The 19,390-nt window shown below is 49.5% G+C and overlaps 2 protein-coding genes across 3 annotated transcripts; both read right to left on the bottom strand.

Annotated features, from left to right (window-relative positions):
• Positions 1-220: 220 nt before the first annotated feature.
• On the bottom strand, positions 221-13,641 carry LOC121299722 (1-acylglycerol-3-phosphate O-acyltransferase Pnpla3-like). 2 transcript variants are annotated; one of them, XM_041227695.1, is made up of 9 exons: positions 13,081-13,641; positions 12,265-12,497; positions 11,788-11,853; positions 10,450-10,659; positions 7,415-7,475; positions 3,778-4,014; positions 3,298-3,430; positions 2,374-2,496; positions 221-1,120 (listed from the first exon to the last, which is right to left on the bottom strand). In XM_041227695.1, the coding sequence occupies exons 1-9, from the start codon at positions 13,286-13,288 to the stop codon at positions 367-369; spliced, it is 2,025 nt and encodes a 674-aa protein (XP_041083629.1). In that variant the 5' UTR covers positions 13,289-13,641; the 3' UTR covers positions 221-366. The 2 variants fall into 2 exon arrangements, with proteins under 2 accessions (XP_041083629.1, XP_041083630.1); XM_041227696.1 differs by lacking the exon at positions 10,450-10,659.
• A 508-nt stretch (positions 13,642-14,149) lies between these two features.
• LOC121299748 (60S acidic ribosomal protein P2-like) lies at positions 14,150-16,777 on the bottom strand. Its single transcript, XM_041227750.1, has 5 exons — positions 16,672-16,777; positions 15,403-15,526; positions 14,983-15,031; positions 14,537-14,635; positions 14,150-14,280 (listed from the first exon to the last, which is right to left on the bottom strand). Exons 2-5 carry the CDS (start codon positions 15,523-15,525, stop codon positions 14,204-14,206), a joined length of 348 nt encoding a protein of 115 aa, XP_041083684.1. The 5' UTR covers position 15,526; positions 16,672-16,777; the 3' UTR covers positions 14,150-14,203.
• Positions 16,778-19,390: the final 2,613 nt, after the last annotated feature.

Here is a 19,390-nt window from a genome sequence, read left to right as displayed (position 1 = left end):
CTGTTTCAAATCAACTTCGATTCCTTAAACTGGGCTCTGAACTACATCTTTACAAACTCCTCCACAAGCAAGCAAAAACAAACACATTTCTTCTATAAAAACAGATTGGTGTTACCCAAACGAGAAGTATTTCAGAGAGATATCATACTATATATATATATATATATATATATACATCTATATATATATATATAATCTAATTATATCTAATCTATTTAAACTACGATTCCTACTATGTGAGTAAGTGCAGTTCAGTTGAACATGTTCAGTGTACTTCTTGCATGCTGGCCTGTTTTTAGTGCCCTGAACGGGACAGCTTCCACAGATCCAGCTGCCCTGTGATGAACGGTTCTGTGCAGAGCGGTCTCAGATCTGTGGGAGCTCCTCACAGTTCTCCTCACAGTTCTCCGGTTCTGGACTCCAGTGGATACTGGACCTCTTGCGGGTCTGTGAGATGCAGAGCTGCTCTGGCAGGGTCTCCCTGGCGTCCCCCTCACAGTTCTCCGGTTCTGGACTCCAGTGGATACTGGACCTCTTGCTGGTCTGTGAGATGCAGAGCTGCCCTGGCAGGGTCTCCCTGGCGTCCCCCTCACAGTTCTCCGGTTCTGGACTCCAGTGGATACTGGACCTCTTGCTGGTCTGTGAGATGCAGAGCTGCCCTGGCAGGGTCTCCCTGGCGTCCCCCTCACAGTTCTCTGGTTCTGGACTCCAGTGGATACTGGACCTCTTGCGGGTCTGTGAGATGCAGAGCTGCTCTGGTAGGGTCTCCTCAGTGGAGTCCTCCACCTCCTCCACATCCAGGAAGGTGATCTCAGGCAGGGAGTTAGCCCTGAACCCCAGAGGAAGGACTCCTCCCCAGGGCAGGGAGCTGCCCCGGTTCAGGGCTGGCCTGCCGGGCTTCTGTTCCACCCCTAGCTGCAGGTCCAGCTTGAATTCAAAGGCCAGGACGTCGCTGGAGGCCCCCTGGAGATCCAGGGCCTGCAGGTCCATGGAGGAGGAGCCCGAGAGGTGCAGGCGCAGGGTGGAGCGGCGGCGCAGGGCGGGGATCTCAGCAGAGTCCTCCTCGAAGGGGGGGGAGAGGAGGGAGAGCACCGGGGATAGGGAAAGGCAACTAACTAGGCTGCAAAACACACCACACAAAACAGTCAGCGAGTGGCTAATACAACACAGAGTCACCTCTCAGGTGAATGCTCTCGTGATCCCTGTCAGTGCTGTGTGTAATATTAGATGAATGCTCTCGTGATCCCTGTCAGTGCTGTGTGTAATATTAGATGAATGCTCTCGTGATCCCTGTCAGTGCTGTGTGTAATATTAGATGAACGCTCTCGTGATCCCTGTCAGTGCTGTGTGTAATATTAGATGAATGCTCTCGTGATCCCTGTCAGTGCTGTGTGTAATATTAGACGAACGCTCTCGTGATCCCTGTCAGTGCTGTGTGTAATATTAGGTGAATGCTCTCGTGATCCCTGTCAGTGCTGTGTGTAATATTAGATGAATGCTCTCGTGATCCCTGTCAGTGCTGTGTGTAATATTAGATGAATGCTCTCGTGATCCCTGTCAGTGCTGTGTGTAATATTAGGTGAATGCTCTCGTGATCCCTGTCAGTGTCGTGTGTAATATTAGATGAATGCTCTCGTGATCCCTGTCAGTGCTGTGTGTAATATTAGGTGAACGCTCTCGTGATCCCTGTCAGTGCTGTGTGTAATATTAGGTGAACGCTCTCGTGATCCCTGTCAGTGCTGTGTGTAATATTAGGTGAATGCTCTCGTGATCCCTGTCAGTGCTGTGTGTAATATTAGATGAATGCTCTCGTGATCCCTGTCAGTGCTGTGTGTAATATTAGATGAATGCTCTCGTGATCCCTGTCAGTGCTGTGTGTAATATTAGATGAATGCTCTCGTGATCCCTGTCAGTGCTGTGTGTAATATTAGATGAATGCTCTCGTGATCCCTGTCAGTGCTGTGTGTAATATTAGATGAATGCTCTCGTGATCCCTGTCAGTGCTGTGTGTAATATTAGATGAATGCTCTCGTGATCCCTGTCAGTGCTGTGTGTAATATTAGATGAACGCTCTCGTGATCCCTGTCAGTGCTGTGTGTAATATTAGATGAATGCTCTCGTGATCCCTGTCAGTGCTGTGTGTAATATTAGATGAATGCTCTCGTGATCCCTGTCAGTGCTGTGTGTAATATTAGATGAACGCTCTCGTGATCCCTGTCAGTGCTGTGTGTAATATTAGACGAACGCTCTCGTGATCCCTGTCAGTGCTGTGTGTAATATTAGATGAATGCTCTCGTGATCCCTGTCAGTGCTGTGTGTAATATTAGGTGAATGCTCTCGTAAGGGTGCTGCTGCTGTGTTTCATGCTGTTACCTCTGCAATAGCTGCTGTTGGACAGACTGGATGAAGACGTTTCTCATGAAGTGTGTGAAATGCTTCATTTCCTGCCAGAAGCAGAACATCTCCTCAGGTAAAGCCACCAGCCAGCGCAGCACCCTGACAACAACAACAGCAACAACAACACACACGTATCAAAGGCTTCTCAACACAAAATAGTGTTGCTCGCAGATGAAGGACAGAAGGGGCCAGTGATGAGATCTGGAGAACTCTGCAGTGTGGCTTAGTGGTATAACAACATACTGGGAGGCAGTGTGGCTTACTGGTTAGAACCAAGATACTGGGAGCCAGTGCGACCTGGCAGCCCGTCTGGTTCAATCTGAGAGGACACACTGCAGATACGAGAGTGGACAGGGCTGGTTCAATCTGAGAGGACACACTGCAGATACGAGAGTGGACAGGGCTGGTTCAATCTGAGAGGACACACTGCAGATACGAGAGTGGACAGGGCTGGTTCAATCTGAGAGGACACACTGCAGATACGAGAGTGGACAGGGCTGGTTCAATCTGAGAGGACACATTGCAGGTTGGCAGCCAGCCTCCAGGAATGTGTTATGATGCTATTCCTAGAAGCACAGGCTATTTAAAGACTGCTGAGGGAGGTGGCTGTTTCACACACTGTGGGTTCACTGGACACGAGTATTGATGAAGCTTCCCAGAGTTTCTCAATGTTTAACATGCCTTTGTGAAGGGAGAGCGTGTTTGAAAACAAACAGCTGAGGCACTTAGTGGCTTCTGATGCCACGGTAACGACAGTCTCTTCTATTTAAAATGAATGAATATGTTTGTGATGCGCGCACACACACACACACGGCATGCACAGTGTTTTTAGGATGCAGTTTCTATTCTATAGAATATGAATCCGTCTCCGAGAGGAGTTCAGAGGATCCCGATCCCTACCTCTGGCTCAGGGAGTAGGTGATGAAGACAGGAAGTGTGTAGGGAAGCAGGATGTATGAAGCCAGGCGCGCAGGAAGGAAGCTGCTCACAGATCCCAGCAGCCCCAGCTTCCCCACTATGTTGCACAGCAAAGCTGAAAGAGATGAAAGAGAGGGGGGTGGGACAGTAAACATTCACATCACCTTTTAGAGAGCAGCATTCCCAAAGCTGAGGAAGCTCAAATCCACTTGGAAGAACTAACGATCTCCAGTTTAAATATAACAAGCGATTTTAATGACCGAGCCATCTCACATGGTGCACCTGCATAAACAACACCAATGCTTTCTGTGCTGGAAAGCGCTGGCCTTTCAGAAGAACCGCTCTGCCATTCATCTGCCTGCTCCACGGGTTCAACTGTGGGGTTCTACCTGGAGAAAGACTCCCTCCAGTACAGAGCGCAGGACTGGAAGAGCTGGAGGAGCTGCAGTGCAGAAAGCTTACCTCCCTGGACCCAGGCTGGCAGGCTCTGGTAAAGACTCTGTTCCATGGAGCCCAGCGTCCATTCCAGCTCCTCCAATTGATCTGAAGAGTTCTCTGCACACGGGGGCGTGGCGTCACTGTCACCCGCCTCCCCCTGGAGAGAGCTCTGCACGGCCAGGAGGGCTGTGCCACCACTGCAGCGGAGAGAAGCCACGGAGAGGGAGCGGGACTCGGCAGGAGACTGCGGGGCCATCAGATCTAGGGGAGGAAGAAGGGGGGTGTTGAAACTGCAGCTCTGCACGACCTCCATTTACAGCATATGGGGTCTAATCATGTCACAAGAGTGGCACCCAGGACATGGACCTGCTTCCTCTTTCCTGAGAGAAAGGGCACCCCCTTCAGTCAAGGGCAGGATAGAGACCCAACTGCTCCATCACCTCCACAGAGCAGCAAAACAAAAACAGTAACAGTAATATACACCTTCAAATGCACACAACTGGGTCTATGAATAAATATGCACGTGTGTCAAGGTAAGTACATTTTTTGCAACTGTACCCTCTTCCAGTACAAGGTAAGCTTCCATACTTCCCTGGCAAACACTTCATTTGTGGACAGAATTTCTTGTCTTTTACTCCAGTGTTAAAGCTGAAGCTGAACCCACCAGAGCACAGCTTTCACTCAGCTGGCACATGAGCACGGAATTAGAGTTCAACTGAGTAAAAGGACACTTTGTGATCTGTCTTAACACGTCACAGATATGGGAATGATTTGGCATAAGACCTGTAGATTAAACTAACAAGTTTGTGCTAAAATGGGTGAGAGAGTAAGAATGTTTTCCGACCTTCGTGTAACACACTGGCATTTCACACTGTGACAATAATACTGCACAAGTAAACACATCTGAAAGAAAGATTCATAAGTGCCAAGAATCTGGAATTCAGTGACATTATCTGTAAAAAAATAAGAGGAATGCAAAGGAAGGCTGAAAAGATTTTCCTTTACAGCCAGAATATTTCATAGCTAAGAGGAGAACAACAAATAAAACAAAATACTGTGAAACAGACCAGCGCCCCCTCCTCGCCCCGCACAGCTACACCGTGCACCAATAAAACAAGAGCAGCGCCCCCTCCTCGCCCCGCACAGCTACACCGTGCACCAATAAAACAAGAGCAGCGCCCCCTCCTCGCCCCGCACAGCTACACCGTGCACCAATAAAACAAGAGCAGCGCCCCCTCCTCGCCCCGCACAGCTACACCGTGCACCAATAAAACAAGAGCAGCGCCCCCTCCTCGTCCCGCACAGCTACACCGTGCACCAATAAAACAAGAGCAGCGACCCCTCCTCGTCCCGCACAGCTACACCGTGCACCAATAAAACAAGAGCAGCGACCCCTCCTCGTCCCGCACAGCTACACCGTGCACCAATAAAACAAGAGCAGCGACCCCTCCTCGTCCCGCACAGCTACACCGTGCACCAATAAAACAAGAGCAGCGCCCCCTCCTCGCCCCGCACAGCTACACCGTGCACCAATAAAACAAGAGCAGCGCCCCCTCCTCGCCCCGCACAGCTACACCGTGCACCAATAAAACAAGAGCAGCGCCCCCTCCTCGCCCCGCACAGCTACACCGTGCACCAATAAAACAAGAGCAGCGCCCCCTCCTCGCCCCGCACAGCTACACCGTGCACCAATAAAACAAGAGCAGCGCCCCCTCCTCGCCCCGCACAGCTACACCGTGCACCAATAAAACAAGAGCAGCGCCCCCTCCTCGTCCCGCACAGCTACACCGTGCACCAATAAAACAAGAGCAGCGCCCCCTCCTCGCCCCGCACAGCTACACCGTGCACCAATAAAACAAGAGCAGCGCCCCCTCCTCGCCCCGCACAGCTACACCGTGCACCAATAAAACAAGAGCAGCGCCCCCTCCTCGCCCCGCACAGCTACACCGTGCACCAATAAAACAAGAGCAGCGCCCCCTCCTCGTCCCGCACAGCTACACCGTGCACCAATAAAACAAGAGCAGCGCCCCCTCCTCGTCCCGCACAGCTACACCGTGCACCAATAAAACAAGAGCAGCGCCCCCTCCTCGCCCCGCACAGCTACACCGTGCACCAATAAAACAAGAGCAGCGCCCCCTCCTCGCCCCGCACAGCTACACCGTGCACCAATAAAACAAGAGCAGCGCCCCCTCCTCGTCCCGCACAGCTACACCGTGCACCAATAAAACAAGAGCAGCGCCCCCTCCTCGTCCCGCACAGCTACACCGTGCACCAATAAAACAAGAGCAGCGCCCCCTCCTCGTCCCGCACAGCTACACCGTGCACCAATAAAACAAGAGCAGCAACCCCTCCTCGTCCCGCACAGCTACACCGTGCACCAATAAAACAAGAGCAGCGACCCCTCCTCGTCCCGCACAGCTACACTGTATACTAATAAATCAATATTTACCAACACACTTTTGGTTTTGTTTTAACACATAAAAGCTTCAGATAATCGCTTTAAAAACATTGTATATTTTTTCCTGTTTATCTCACAATCCTAGATTGAACTGTAGCACTGAAGGCTTCACTTACCTGCATTGAATGTGGAGGGCCCAGCCCCTGCTAACATTTTATAAGGGCTGGGAAACCCTGTTTTGTAGAAAGAGGCGGAGCTTCTGCTTTTCAGTATAAAAGCCAGGTTTCCCCTCGCTGTGGAGCGTATGGAGTAGCTGGCACTCATTGGAGGGCAGGCTAATTTGGTTGAAATTACCACAAACATTTTGAATTGCTGACAGGTGTTTCTTGTTAAAAATAAAAGATTGACCAGGCTGAGTTTTAATGAATTATTTCAACCTTGTATTCAAATGCTATTAAATTAAGCTTGTGAGGGAATAAGTCCAGTCTGCACAGAAATGTGAACTAGTGTGGGCTATTATCAAGTGCGTTAAGAAAAAAGTTTAAGTAATAATAATAATAATAATAATAATAATAATAATAATAATAATAATAATAATAATAATAATAATAATAATAATAATAATAATAAAATGTGTGTCCTATCCGAATACTGCACTGGATTTAATATGTTTTTCTACCTGTTTTTTCAGAGCCCCTGCTGTGTTAAAAGGAGACCCTGCACGTGTACCCTTCCTGAAGGTGGTCAGTGTGAGGACTGGCACACTGCCAGTCTCCCAGGCTGCCCTGGGCTTCACCTTGCCTGACTGACCTTTCTACACTGAGGCACTCGAAGAGGATTCACATTCCAGCACACAACCCCTGCCAGGGTCACTACCTACCCCCTGAGCACCCGGCAGTGAACGCAGAGACCAGATAAACAGCATCCGTTACTGGAAATGCCAGCGTGAGAGGCAAATGCGGCAAGAAAGAAATGCAATGAAGTGGCTGCAGCATTCGGCCTGTGCGAAGCTTGTCATTTACGCACGGTATGGAATGATAAAACGCCCCGGGCTTTTCAGAAGTTGTTCAAGGTGCCTAATTAAAGCACAAAGCAGTCTAACGTGTTCATACATCATGAGTGCCTATTGTTTCTATATCACTGATTCCTGACTGCAAATTGAAATCCTCACCCCCATGCAGGCGGGTATATAAAGCATACCCATGCCAAGCTTGGAGGTGTTCCAGTACATTTGCACACTTCTGTGTTTAAGAAGGCACTTACCATGTCTTTGCAGGAAGAAGATAGCATCCTGGTATCCTCTGTAGTACATCTGCTTCAGTGCCTGGAAAGACAGTTTCATCAGCAGCTGCTACAGGCAGGCATTCGAAACACAAGCAAGCAATGCATGTGGGCTGAATCCCTCGCTCCTGAGGGGTAAGGTCTGTCTGCACTCCACTCTCCAATCCCAGGGCAGGCGAGACCCTGTCCTGTAAACCTAGCCTTATATTAACCAGTGAGCAGCTTTAAAGAGCATTACAATTCCTTCTTTGACACCCCCCCTTGCTATTTCCACCCCCCCTTGCTATTTCCACTCCCCCTTGCTATTTCCACTCCCCCTTGCTATTTCCACCCCCCCTTGCTGTTTCCACCCCCCCTTGCTATTTCCACCCCCCCTTGCTATTTCCACCCCCCCTTGCTATTTCCACCCCCCCTTGCTATTTCCACCCCCCCTTGCTATTTCCACCCCCCCTTGCTATTTCCACCCCCCCTTGCTATTTCCACCCCCCCTTGCTATTTCCCCCTTGCTATTTCCACTCCCCCTTGCTATTTCCACCCCCCCTTGCTATTTTTCCACCCCCCCTTGCTATTTCCACCCCCCCTTGCTCCCCCTTGCTATTTCCACTCCCCCTTGCTATTTCCACTCCCCCTTGCTATTTCCACCCCCCCTTGCTATTTCCATTTCCACTCCCCTTGCTATTTCCACACTAAAAAAAAAACCTTCCCTCCTTGCTATTTTCCCACTCCCGCCTTGCTGTTTTCCATCCCCCTTGCTGGTTCCACCCCGTTTTTTCTCCCTAATCTGTTTTCCACTCCCACCCCCTTGCTATGTCCACCCCCACTATGCATGTTTCACACCCCCACCTGCTATTTCCACATCCCCATTGCTATTTCCACCCCCCCTTGTCTGGTCTTCCCACCAAACCCCTTGCTATTATCCACTCCCCCATTGCTAGTCTATCCACTTGCCCCCCCTTGGGCTGGTATTTACCACTCCCCTACTTGCTGTTTTCCACTCCGCCTGGGGCTATTTCCACTCCGCAAAAGACGCCTTTGGACTATTTCGCTCGCGCAACCCCCCTTCACATCAAAGTTAGGGAGCTCCGAGACCCCCGCGCCAATTTGGACTAATAATCCAGATGCGCGCCCTGGCCACCTGGTTCCCTCCACGCGTACCCCGGGCCCTAACACGGTTCCCCACCCCCCCCTTGCTTGGTTTCCACCCCCTCGGTGCAAACACCACATACCAAACACACCACCCACCGTGTGCGGTTGTCAACGAGAGACCCACCCCTTGGAAAGCAGTTTCCACTCCCCCTGTGCTATTAAAAAAATCCACTCCCCCAAAATTGGGGGTGCGGTTTCCACTCCCCCTTTCTGTTCCCCACCCCGCCCCTTTGCTAGTTCCCACTCCCCGTTACTTTATCCACCCCCCCTTGCCATTTCCAACTTCGCACCGCCCCCTTAAGCTATTTCACTCAAACCTCCTTTCTATTTTCCACTCCCCCTTGCTGTTTCCACTCCCCCTTGCTATTTCCACCCCCCCTTGCTATTTCCACCCCCCCTTGCTATTTCCACCCCCCCTTGCTCCATTTCCACTCCCCCTTGCTATTTCCACCCCCCCGCCCCTAAAGCTACGGCCAGGTTGGAACGCCCCCAAAAAAAATCCCCCTAGCTGGTGCCACGCCCCGGCGGACCCCCCCCGTGGCCAGATGGCCGCGCCCCCTTGCGGTGGATTTCCACGACCCCCGATGCGAACCCCCCCCGTGCCTGTTCCACATCCCCCCTGGCGGGGTTCCACTACCCCCGGCGAGGCTTCCAACCCAACGTACCACGGCCCACCCTTGCGGTTTCACTCCCCTCCGCCCTTGCTAGTGCCACTCTCCACCCATGCGATTGAACTTATGCTATAAAATTCCAACATCACACCCTTGCTCATTTCCACTTCTCCCTCTTTACTTTACATTTTTTTTCCTTTAAAAAAAAAAAATTTCCACTCCCCCTATTTCCACTCCCCCTTGCTATTTCCACTCCCCCTTGCTGTTTCCACTCCCCCTTGCTGTTTCCACTCCCCCTTGCTGTTTCCACTCCCCCTTGCTATTTCCACCCCCCCTTGCTATTTCCACCCCCCCTTGTTTCTCCCCTCCCCCTTGCTATTTCCACTCCCCCTTGCTATTTCCACTCCCCCTTGCTATTTCCACTCCCCCTTGCTATTTCCACTCCCCCTTGCTATTTCCACTCCCCCTTGCTATTTCCACCCCCCCTTGCTGTTTCCACCCCCCCTTGCTATTTCCACCCCCCCTTGCTATTTCCACTCCCCCTTGCTATTTCCACTCCCCCTTGCTGTTTCCACTCTCCCTTGTTTCCACTCCCCCTTGCTCCCCCTTGCTGTTTCCACTCCCCCTTGCTGTTTCCACTCCCCCTTGCTATTTCCACTCCCCCTTGCTGTTTCCACTCTATTTCCACCCCCCCTTGCTGTTTCCACTCCCCCTTGCTGTTTCCACTCTCCCTTGCTTATTTCCACTCCCCCTTGCTGCTATTTCCACTCCCCCTTGCTATTTCCACTCTATTTCCACCCCCCCTTGCTATTTCCACCCCCCCTTGCTATTTCCACCCCCCCTTGCTATTTCCACTCCCCCTTGCTATTTCCACTCCCCCTTGCTATTTCCACTCCCCCTTGCTATTTCCACTCCCCCTTGCTGTTTCCACTCCCCCTTGCTATTTCCACTCCCCCTTGCTATTTCCACTCTATTTCCACCCCCCTTGCTATTTCCACTCCCCCTTGCTATTTCCACTCTCCCTTGCTGTTTCCACTCCCCCTTTTACTATTTCCACTCTCCCTTGCTGTTTCCACTCCCCCTTGCTGTTTCCACTCTCCCTTGCTATTTCCACTCTCCCTTTACTATTTCCACCCCTTACTATTCTATTTCCACTCTCCTTGCTATTCCGTGGTATTTGCACTGAGTGGTTCTGGGTTGTGTTGAGGTATTATCAGTCTCCTCTAACTGCCTGTACCGGTCGTTGACCCGGTTCTGTACCGTTCCCGTGGGAGGGAAGAGTGCGTCGGCCATCCTCGTGCAGTTCTGGACAGTCAGCTGGAAGTTGGCGCCGCTCACTGCCAGGTTGTAGAAGCTGATGGTCGGGTTCTGAGGGCAGATGTCCATCTCTCCAGAGAAAGGGGACACGGTGACTGTGAGGCAGGCCTCCTGGCTGGGCTGCATGTTGGTAAAGCCACCGTCAATGTAGCGCTGTCGGGGGGCACGGAACAGTGAAAGCGCATTCATGGGCTGCAAATCCATCCCAAACTGAGAAATGTCAGGGCTGGGTTACACATTGGAAATCTCCTGCGAGAAATCAACCTATCAGCAGAAAGGGTTTGTCAGAATTCCAAACCCGGGTTCTGTGGTGTTCAGCATTGAAGGTGCATTTCTGAAGTGACAAACACAACACTTTGCATGTTGAACAGCAGTTTCTGAGCACAGACTTCATTGCTGCGATTTAAAATAAGTTAATTTACCAAGTGTAGGGTTGTCCTACCCCTGTACAGCCCTGGGTATGTTCCCACACATATTTAATGCCTTTGTCAAATATATTGGACAGTGGGCAGCAAAGGGTTAATAAGAGCTCTCTCTTCACACAGTTTGAGCAGCCAGTATCACCTGAATGAGTTTGCACTGTAACACTGACGGAGTTTATCAGACGTGGTCAGAATTCTGTAATGTCCTGTCAATGCTGAATCCAGGAGAGCGGGACTAAACAGATCGCAGCTCAGCCTGTAACTGACAAGGCGTCTGCTCCTACACTAGCGCGGCTCAGCGGGCTAAAGGCCATTCGCTGTTAGACCTTGTCTTTGGGTCGAATGTTTCTCGTTTTGCTTCTCTTTATCCAGCCACCAGCACTCCTGTGGCTACAGTAACCCTTCAGACTGAAACGCTCTGTTTTAATAAAGCGCTCCTCCACTCATTCTCCTCGGTGCGGAGAAGCCCTTCGGCAGACTCTCGGGTTTCCTGCCGTGACAAAAGGGCATTTTCTCTGGTCGGCTGCTGACCTTCCGAACGCAGTGAAAGGTGGAAACTCAAAGGGCTTGTCTTTGTGCTGCAGCGCATCCTGTTACTGCAACAGCGAACTAGCTGAGACCCCAGAGCCCTGCACAAGCGTGTTTGCAAACCCCAGCGCCGGAGGCAATTCTGCGACGGCTCTCCTGTGACAGCCGAGATCCCAACTTGTGTATAGTTTAGTGTGTGCATGAATTACCTGTTACCTATTTCTGTGTACAATAATTTTGTTCCAAGACGTTTTGTTAGAGAATCAAAACGCACATTTACAAACAGATGCTATTAATACAATCAGCAGACCAAATGCACTGATAAACTCACCTGGCCTCTGAAACTAGGGGGCACCAGACCACAGTACACCGGCACAAAACAGCTGCACAGCAGAGCCTGCAGGGGCAGTCGGTTACAATGCATTCACACAAACGCGCATCCCTTCACAGACATTACATTTCTAAGCAGCGGTCTGATGCAAAAGGAAAAAAAAAAACAATTCTTTAAAGTTCAAAAAAATGTGGACTGTGTAAATCTACCCCTGGTAGTGCATTAATAACCCTTTCAGTGCCTAATTACTTTTACGAGCTGAAGAAGGGCCTCCTTTATTAGCATCCTAATTTTTTTTTGTTACATATATTTCCACACAAGCTCAGACTGGGACCTAGGAGCCCCGTGAGGTTCCAGCGTGATTTCCGTGTGTTAACGTGCGACCAGGACCGAAAGGGTTAAGGGTGAATAACTTTCATAGCGCACTATGTTTGATTTTTTGGAAGTCTCTTATAGGCGAAGGTCCGCGGTGTGTACCTGGACGAGGTCTTCTCTGGACTGAAAGTCGGACACCAGAATGTTTTCACCGTCCGCCAGCCTCGTCATGGAGACGTGAAGCCGGCCCGTGGCCAGCCGGTGCGCGTTCTCCGGCAGGTTCCGCTGCAGGCTGCTCTGGAGGACCTTGGAGAGGCTGAAGGAGGGATGCAAGGGTCCCAGGACGTGTTCCCGCACCTGCAGCGCGGCCGCCACGATCTCATCGCGCAGTCCTTCTGCACCGCGGAGAGGAACGGGGCAATGAAGAGCGACAGTCATGTGTTTAATACGAGCTTAACATGTCTACACGTGTGTGGGTTTTATAATTAAATACAAGCTCATCATATATGCATTATCAATATTTTAAACGTAAGGCCCTTTGTGGTATTATAAACCATGGTGGGACACCGGTGAATTTTCCCCTTATAGGATAAATTCTAATATTCTATTATATATATATATATATATATATATATATATATATATATATATATATATATATATATATATATATATATATATATGCCTTTGTAACTTGTGTATAGGTAACATGTATCATTGCACTGTTACATAGTAAACGTAAAAACTTTGACGTGACACGTCAGATTGGTAACTGATATAATAATAATAATAATAATATAATAATAATAATAATAATAATAATAGTTGGATTTATCTTTTTGTTTTCAGGAGTGTCCCAGTGGTCATATCACAGTGGTCATGTAGTAATATAATAATTTTGGAGACTATGTCATTAGAAGACGTGCAGCGGTTTCTTTTAACAGTAAGACTGGGCTGCTAACAGCACACTGTACTTACCCATACTCGCCCCGCAAACAGCAGCGGCAGCAGCCAGCGAGCCGGCCGAAGATCCGTAGACCTTGGGCGCCGCGCGTATGACCTCGGGAGCCAGATCGAGCAGGCACTGGATAGCCCCGAGCTGGTAAACTACCATGAACCCGGACCCGGAGAACGAGATGGAGATTGGGGGACCCCCGGGCTGTACACCGCCGGCTTCAGCAGACATGGTTACAGCGCACCAAAAATACTTGTTGCGTCTTTCAGTACAAATCCTGTTAGGAATGTGGCGCTGGAATTAATCGCGTTGCTTCTCTTACGATACACGTGTTCATGTTTTAAACTGCTGCTTTATAAAGTGTTAAAATAGTTTCGTTATGCTGTGAAATGATTTGGTTTTTTTTTGTGTGTGTGTGTACGCTTCCCACTTGTTCATATTTATGAATTCATGAATACAGTTCTTGTTGCGCGTTTTACTGCAGCACTGCTGGCTGTATGACGAGTAATATCTTAATATTTCACACAGTACTTGTCGATTAATTAACGCAGCAACAGCGAGTCTTTAAACCTGGCACGCAGCCACCACTGCCCTTCAAAGTGCTGAGCAGGGAACGCCGGGAACTGTAGTCCTTCAACACGTACCGATTTGTAGTTTATCTTTCTGCGCATTTTTTACACAGCCAATATCGACTAAACAGTCATGCTGTTTTTCAAAGGCCTCATTGAAGAATGTGTTTCAATCAGTTTGAACGGGTAAGGTACCGTGCATGCCAGAACTAACCCATTGATAATACTGCCTGCAAAACGCAGGAGCTGCACCACTGTGGCGCCACTTTAACAAACTCTGCAATTCGTTAGCAAGGACCACACGTAAAAGCCTTTTTTGTTTAAGGAATGGTACATTTGTCATAACCTAGGTCTCCTCATCAGTAAACCTGCTTGTTTTTATTAGAATTCCTCCAACAAACTCTTGATTCTTAGTCACTGGCTTCCTTGAATTTGATGCATTTGAGGCAAACCTGCAATCAGGCTTTTACAGCACAGAGCTCCTCAGCTCCTCAACCCCCACCCCCAAAACAATGGAATGCACTTATTTTTTCAATTTTTATTGCATTTCTTTTGAAACAGAGAAGGAAAAGCATTGCTAATCAAAGAGCCCAAAGCCCATGTCTTCATCCGACTCCTCGGATTCCTCCTTCTTCTCTTCCTTCTTCTCTTCCGCTGCAAAGACAAAGAGAAGCGAAGCCCCAGTTAAACACACTGCTGCTGGGAACAGCCCTCAGTAAACAGCGTCCCACTCAAACACTGCATCACAACATGAAGCTTCAGCCAAGTCAAGAAGACAAACATCATGGTTTACAGGCCTGCCCGTCAATAACAACCACTTCGGGCCTCTGATTTCTACTTCTTTTACAAAGTCGTTACTGATCCCCGATTGTGACACTGCATTTTGGGTAAGAGAAGGTCATGCTCTTACCAGCAGGAGCAGCTCCAGGAGCAGATGCAGGAGCACCTCCAGTGGTGTGAGCAGCAGCTATAGCACCACCTGCTGGCACGGAGGCTAACTTTGAGAGACCTGAAAAAGAAATAAAACCCTTTTGTCAACAAGAGATCACTTTATTAGGCTAATTAATATGTAAGAAGCTCACAGTAAGCCTGCACCCAGTTCAGATTAGATTACAAATTCACACGTTTCCGGCACCTGGTCTAAACAACAACCGTTTCTAACCCTGCTGTTCATTCAGGCTCTCTGGAATGCCAATTAAACATTTCACCCGAAAAGACTAGCAGGTATTTCAATGAAAGCGCTCCTGACCGCTCCGAGTCCCTGCTCTCGGTGTGCTGCAAAGCCTTGTGTGTAGTTGAGGCCTGTCTCTGTGCTGCAAAGTAAAACCGGAAGCAACAACCCAGCCCCTTCCTCACCTGAATTCATGACATCGTTGATGTCTTTTCCATTCAGTTCACTGATGACCTGAAAGAGGAGAAGAGGAGATGAGCACGGGACCCAAGAAGCACACAATCCATTCCTCACTACCTTGTGTGCAACACCTCAGGTAGCGAGAGACATTTCAAATGCCAGCCTGTAGCATTCCGATCCAGCGACAGAACCCTCACCTGGAACACGAGCACGGTGTTCCGCCCCCTCATTCTATCCTGTAGACCGCTGCTTTACTGCATTATCAGGACATGCAATCCGACATTTACAAAGCCCACCTTTCAAACCCCGCGCGGGCGCACAACCTGCCGGGTTGGGCAGTTTGACAGGATGTGCCAAACCCCAGCCGGGTCCCTGCAGCTGAACACAGACTCAAACAAAGCACTAATCCCAACCCACAAGCTCACCTTACTGAGACGCTGGTCGTCAGCCTCGATCCCCACGCTGCCAAGAATGCTCTTGATATCTTTGGAGGAGGGGCGGGTGTTGCCACCCAGCACAGCAAGCAGGTAAGCGGCCACGTAACGCATTCTGCAAGGGAGAAGACAAAAAAAATCAGAGCCCCACCTCAAAACAGTACTGATCCTCGGTGTCTTGACTACTGTGCTCCTTCACAGAGCAGCCTGCTCTACACACCAGCTTCTTTACATCAGCGTTCACCCGCCTTAACCCTTTATGGTACAAGGGACATACCCCCCCCCCCTAAAAAAAGAAATGGTGCTTTTTTATTATTATTATTATTGCAATGAGGTGCACAAGTCTGGGTTTAAAGCGACTGGTTCCAGCTGGGCATTCAAGCTGCCTTGTGATACTCGAGTCTCTCTCACACCGCTCAATTCCTTGCGCACCTTGCGTGGTTAAAAGCAGCCTGATCAGGACTAGTCACTCCAGACACGCAGCCCCGACAGGACATCCAAACCACCCGCAGCCCCGACAGGACATCCAAACCACCCGCAGCCCCGACAGGACATCCAAACCACCCGCAGCCCCGACAGGACATCCAAACCACCCGCAGCCCCGACAGGACATCCAAACCACCCGCAGCCCCGACAGGACAACAAAACCACCCGCAGCCCAGACAGGACATCCAAACCACCCGCAGCCCCGACAGGGCATGCGTGTTTCTAACCTTGACCAGACGGCACATAATCCATTGCTTGGGGCAGTTTCGGTTATAATTATAGACTGCTGGGACGAAAGGTGTCCACAGTAATAAACGAAACTTGGGATACCGAACACACGTCCAGCGTCATTATAAACTTGAGATTGTAAAATAAAAACAAACCGGATCTACAACTGGTTTTCCAAATCACACCGAGAGGCTACAGACTGTACTACAGGCATGACCTATATAATACAAATAAATAAACACAGATCGCAGTAACGTTAACCCGGGAAGAGCCCACCCCCTGCTGCTTGCATTAATCCGAGTGCAATCCTTCCTCCTCGGGAGAGGCAGGAACAGCGCCGGGTGCTTCCCGGGATCTCAGACCGCTCACACTGCACCGCCTCCGGGGGGCACCACGTGTGAACGGGCGCCCTTCAAACCGGGTTTCACTCCTTAACAACAACACGCACAGCCCCGAAACACGCACACAGCGCCTGCCTGCCGCGTTATTTACTGCCTTATTTCACTGGAGGAGGACACGACGCGGGACTCTCCCGATTTTACCCACTTTAAGTCTTTAGAGACACGAAACGCCTGATCCGCTCGGCCTTCTTCCGGGAGAGGAGGGGGCGCGGAGACACGTCACGCGTTAGCTGCTAGCGGCGACACACGCAGCCAACTGCGTCTTCAACAAATTAACGCTTCATTTTCTAAAAGCTCACCCCCGTGGGATGTACTACAGTAAACCAATAAATAATATGTGCTGTTTTATTATTTTTAATCGCAGTAAACAGCCACGCATGCGCATTCAGGTGTACGGAATGAAACGCCCATTGAAACTCCAAAGGGAGGCGCCATGTCTAGAGTTTCCGTACTCTATTCCTATTGGATCGTGCACGCACAGTACTTTACATCCAGCAGACACGCAGGATCGGTCCGAAGGGGAGCAGGCTGCTTGGGTCCGGCTCATTCGAGCCATTTACCGCGTTCAGATATATTTGAATGTGGATCTGGAAACGTGTGAGCGTGGCTGTCATAGTCTTGCAGTTTCTATTTTTAGACAGCAGGGGGCTGTATTGACCTTATTAAGCGTGGCAACCAAAAAAAAAAAAAAAGAGGTGTCTTCTTTATTCCGATTCATGGAAATGATTTAATCTCACTGTTTTGATCGGAGGGTGCGCCAGCAGTATCGTGCGGGCTCTTGGATAAGGTTGTAGCCAACACTGCCCCGTCACGTGGTTCCCGTGGGTCCCTTAGTCTTACTGAAAACACGCAGCTTAGTTTAATTACAGCACACTGTCATGTGGTGCTTCAGAAACGAGCCCTTTAGCATTCTCTTATTCCACTTGTTAAAAACAACAGGTCAGCCATTAATGTGGAGAATATGTCTCAGATTTCCTTTTAATTGTTTTTTAATAGACTACAGCGTACACTGTCATGATCAATGTATGAAAATGTATGATTCATTTAGGATTTGTGGGGTTCCATAATAAGTAAGGAAGATTCATATTAAAAGGTATTGCTTCTTGTTAAAGATGTTTGTTAGACGGTCCCTTAAACACGCATTAGTACTTCATAGACAATGGAACACACTGTGGATGAGTAGCTGCACGTTTTGAGACACTGGGGGATTTTCCAATGCTGCAAACTGCAATGCGGTATGCAGGGCGTGAGCATGCTAGTCGTATTGCATTGCTTTCATTTATTTATATGGGGGTGCAAAGGCAATCAGTAAAGTAAGCAAAGCATTTGTAATAACACCTGCCTGGTGTACTGCTGTACCGTTCGATTCCACTCACACACCGTAGGGGTCTGTACTCCATATGGGTTGGGCAACACAACTCCAGCGACCTGCCCTGAGCAGCGTCTTCTATACCACGTGATGCGGGACTGTGATGAAGAGGCTGCTTGGAGTTGACTCAGACAGGGCTGCATATTTTGGAATTGTTCCTAATTGTTATTGTAATGAGCATTAGGGTGTTTTTATGGTTTGTATGTTTTTGTTTTGTTTTTTTTAAATAATGTTTCATATTTAGAACCTGCAATCAGGGACCCCTCAATGGAACATTACCTAAGCTTCTGTTCAGAACCCTTTGACTTTGCAACAATTATCCTCATTAATACCTTGTGCGTAGGGTCTCGTATTGTATAGGAGAGGTCCTCTCTCGCAGGCTGGGCTGCTCAATCTGTGCAGAATGACGTCTCTCATGCAATGTGTGACACCCTACAGACGCTGCATTAACAGATTATGAACCACACAAGTGAAGACGGTACTCAGGAATAGCTTTAAAACCAAAAAGACTTTTATTTTTTGTAAAACATTCAACGTTCACATGACTTGGAGGAGACACAGCGACTGCCTGTTCCTCGCAAACGCCTCAACCAATCACTGCCTTCTGACGAGCCAAACGCTAGGGAATCCGAGGCACAGCACGGGCCAGGCTAAAAGCAGCGTGTGTGAACAATGCTGGACCCCTGTTAGTAAATGCAGTGAAGGGCGGCTGTATAGATCAGGAACCCCGAGCACACTAAATGAGAAGTCCTCGAGCGAGTGCTGTGTTCTAGTGCTGGAAGTCGTCACAGCTCTGACAGCCCCTCGTCGTCCTCCTGTCTAAAGAAGTAGGTGAAGAGCGCGCTCAGAGAGTGGTAGATCCTCCTCCAGCTGCACACGAACCACACCTTGTAAACGATTTCCACGGCAACCACCAGCAGGAAGAGCGCCACCAGGACCAGAAAGAGCCGGTCCACGCAATGCAGAATCCTCTCCTTCAGGGTGCGCTGAAGTAGCGGGCGAAATGCAGGAGCGCCTCTTCTTCATTAGCCCCTTCCTCTGCCTCCCGCGCCCCCTCCCTCTCTGCAGCCCCCGCACTGTCTCCTGCCATAGCTCCTTCTTTGTGTGTTGTTCAGTTCTTAGCGGCCCTTTCTCAGTTTCTCCTGGCTTTATGTTCTCCTTGATTGTGAACGCTGAGAGAAAATATATAAAACAGGCCGGCAAGCAGGCAGGGCTAAATCTGAAGGCAGCGTAGAAAGACTGGCCCAACGTTTTTCCTTCTTCACCCGGCGAATATCAGCAGACAGACTTTGTTAGTCGCCTCCCCCAGCAGAGTGAAATGAGAGTGGAGACAGTGACTGTGACTGTGTAGACTTTCTGAAAAACACTCCAAGAGAGGGCACAGAGGACCAGGTAGACTTTCTGAAAAACACCCCAAGTATCCAGAGGTCATTCCCAGCTCCTATCTTTGCCCCTGAGGTCTGTTATAAGTTGTGCTGCTTTTGTACCAGTATTG

This window comes from Polyodon spathula, chromosome 25, assembly GCF_017654505.1.
Source record: "Polyodon spathula isolate WHYD16114869_AA chromosome 25, ASM1765450v1, whole genome shotgun sequence".
NCBI classification, from domain to species: Eukaryota; Metazoa; Chordata; class Actinopteri; order Acipenseriformes; family Polyodontidae; genus Polyodon; species Polyodon spathula.
This window is presented reverse-complemented; position numbering and strand designations above follow the sequence as displayed.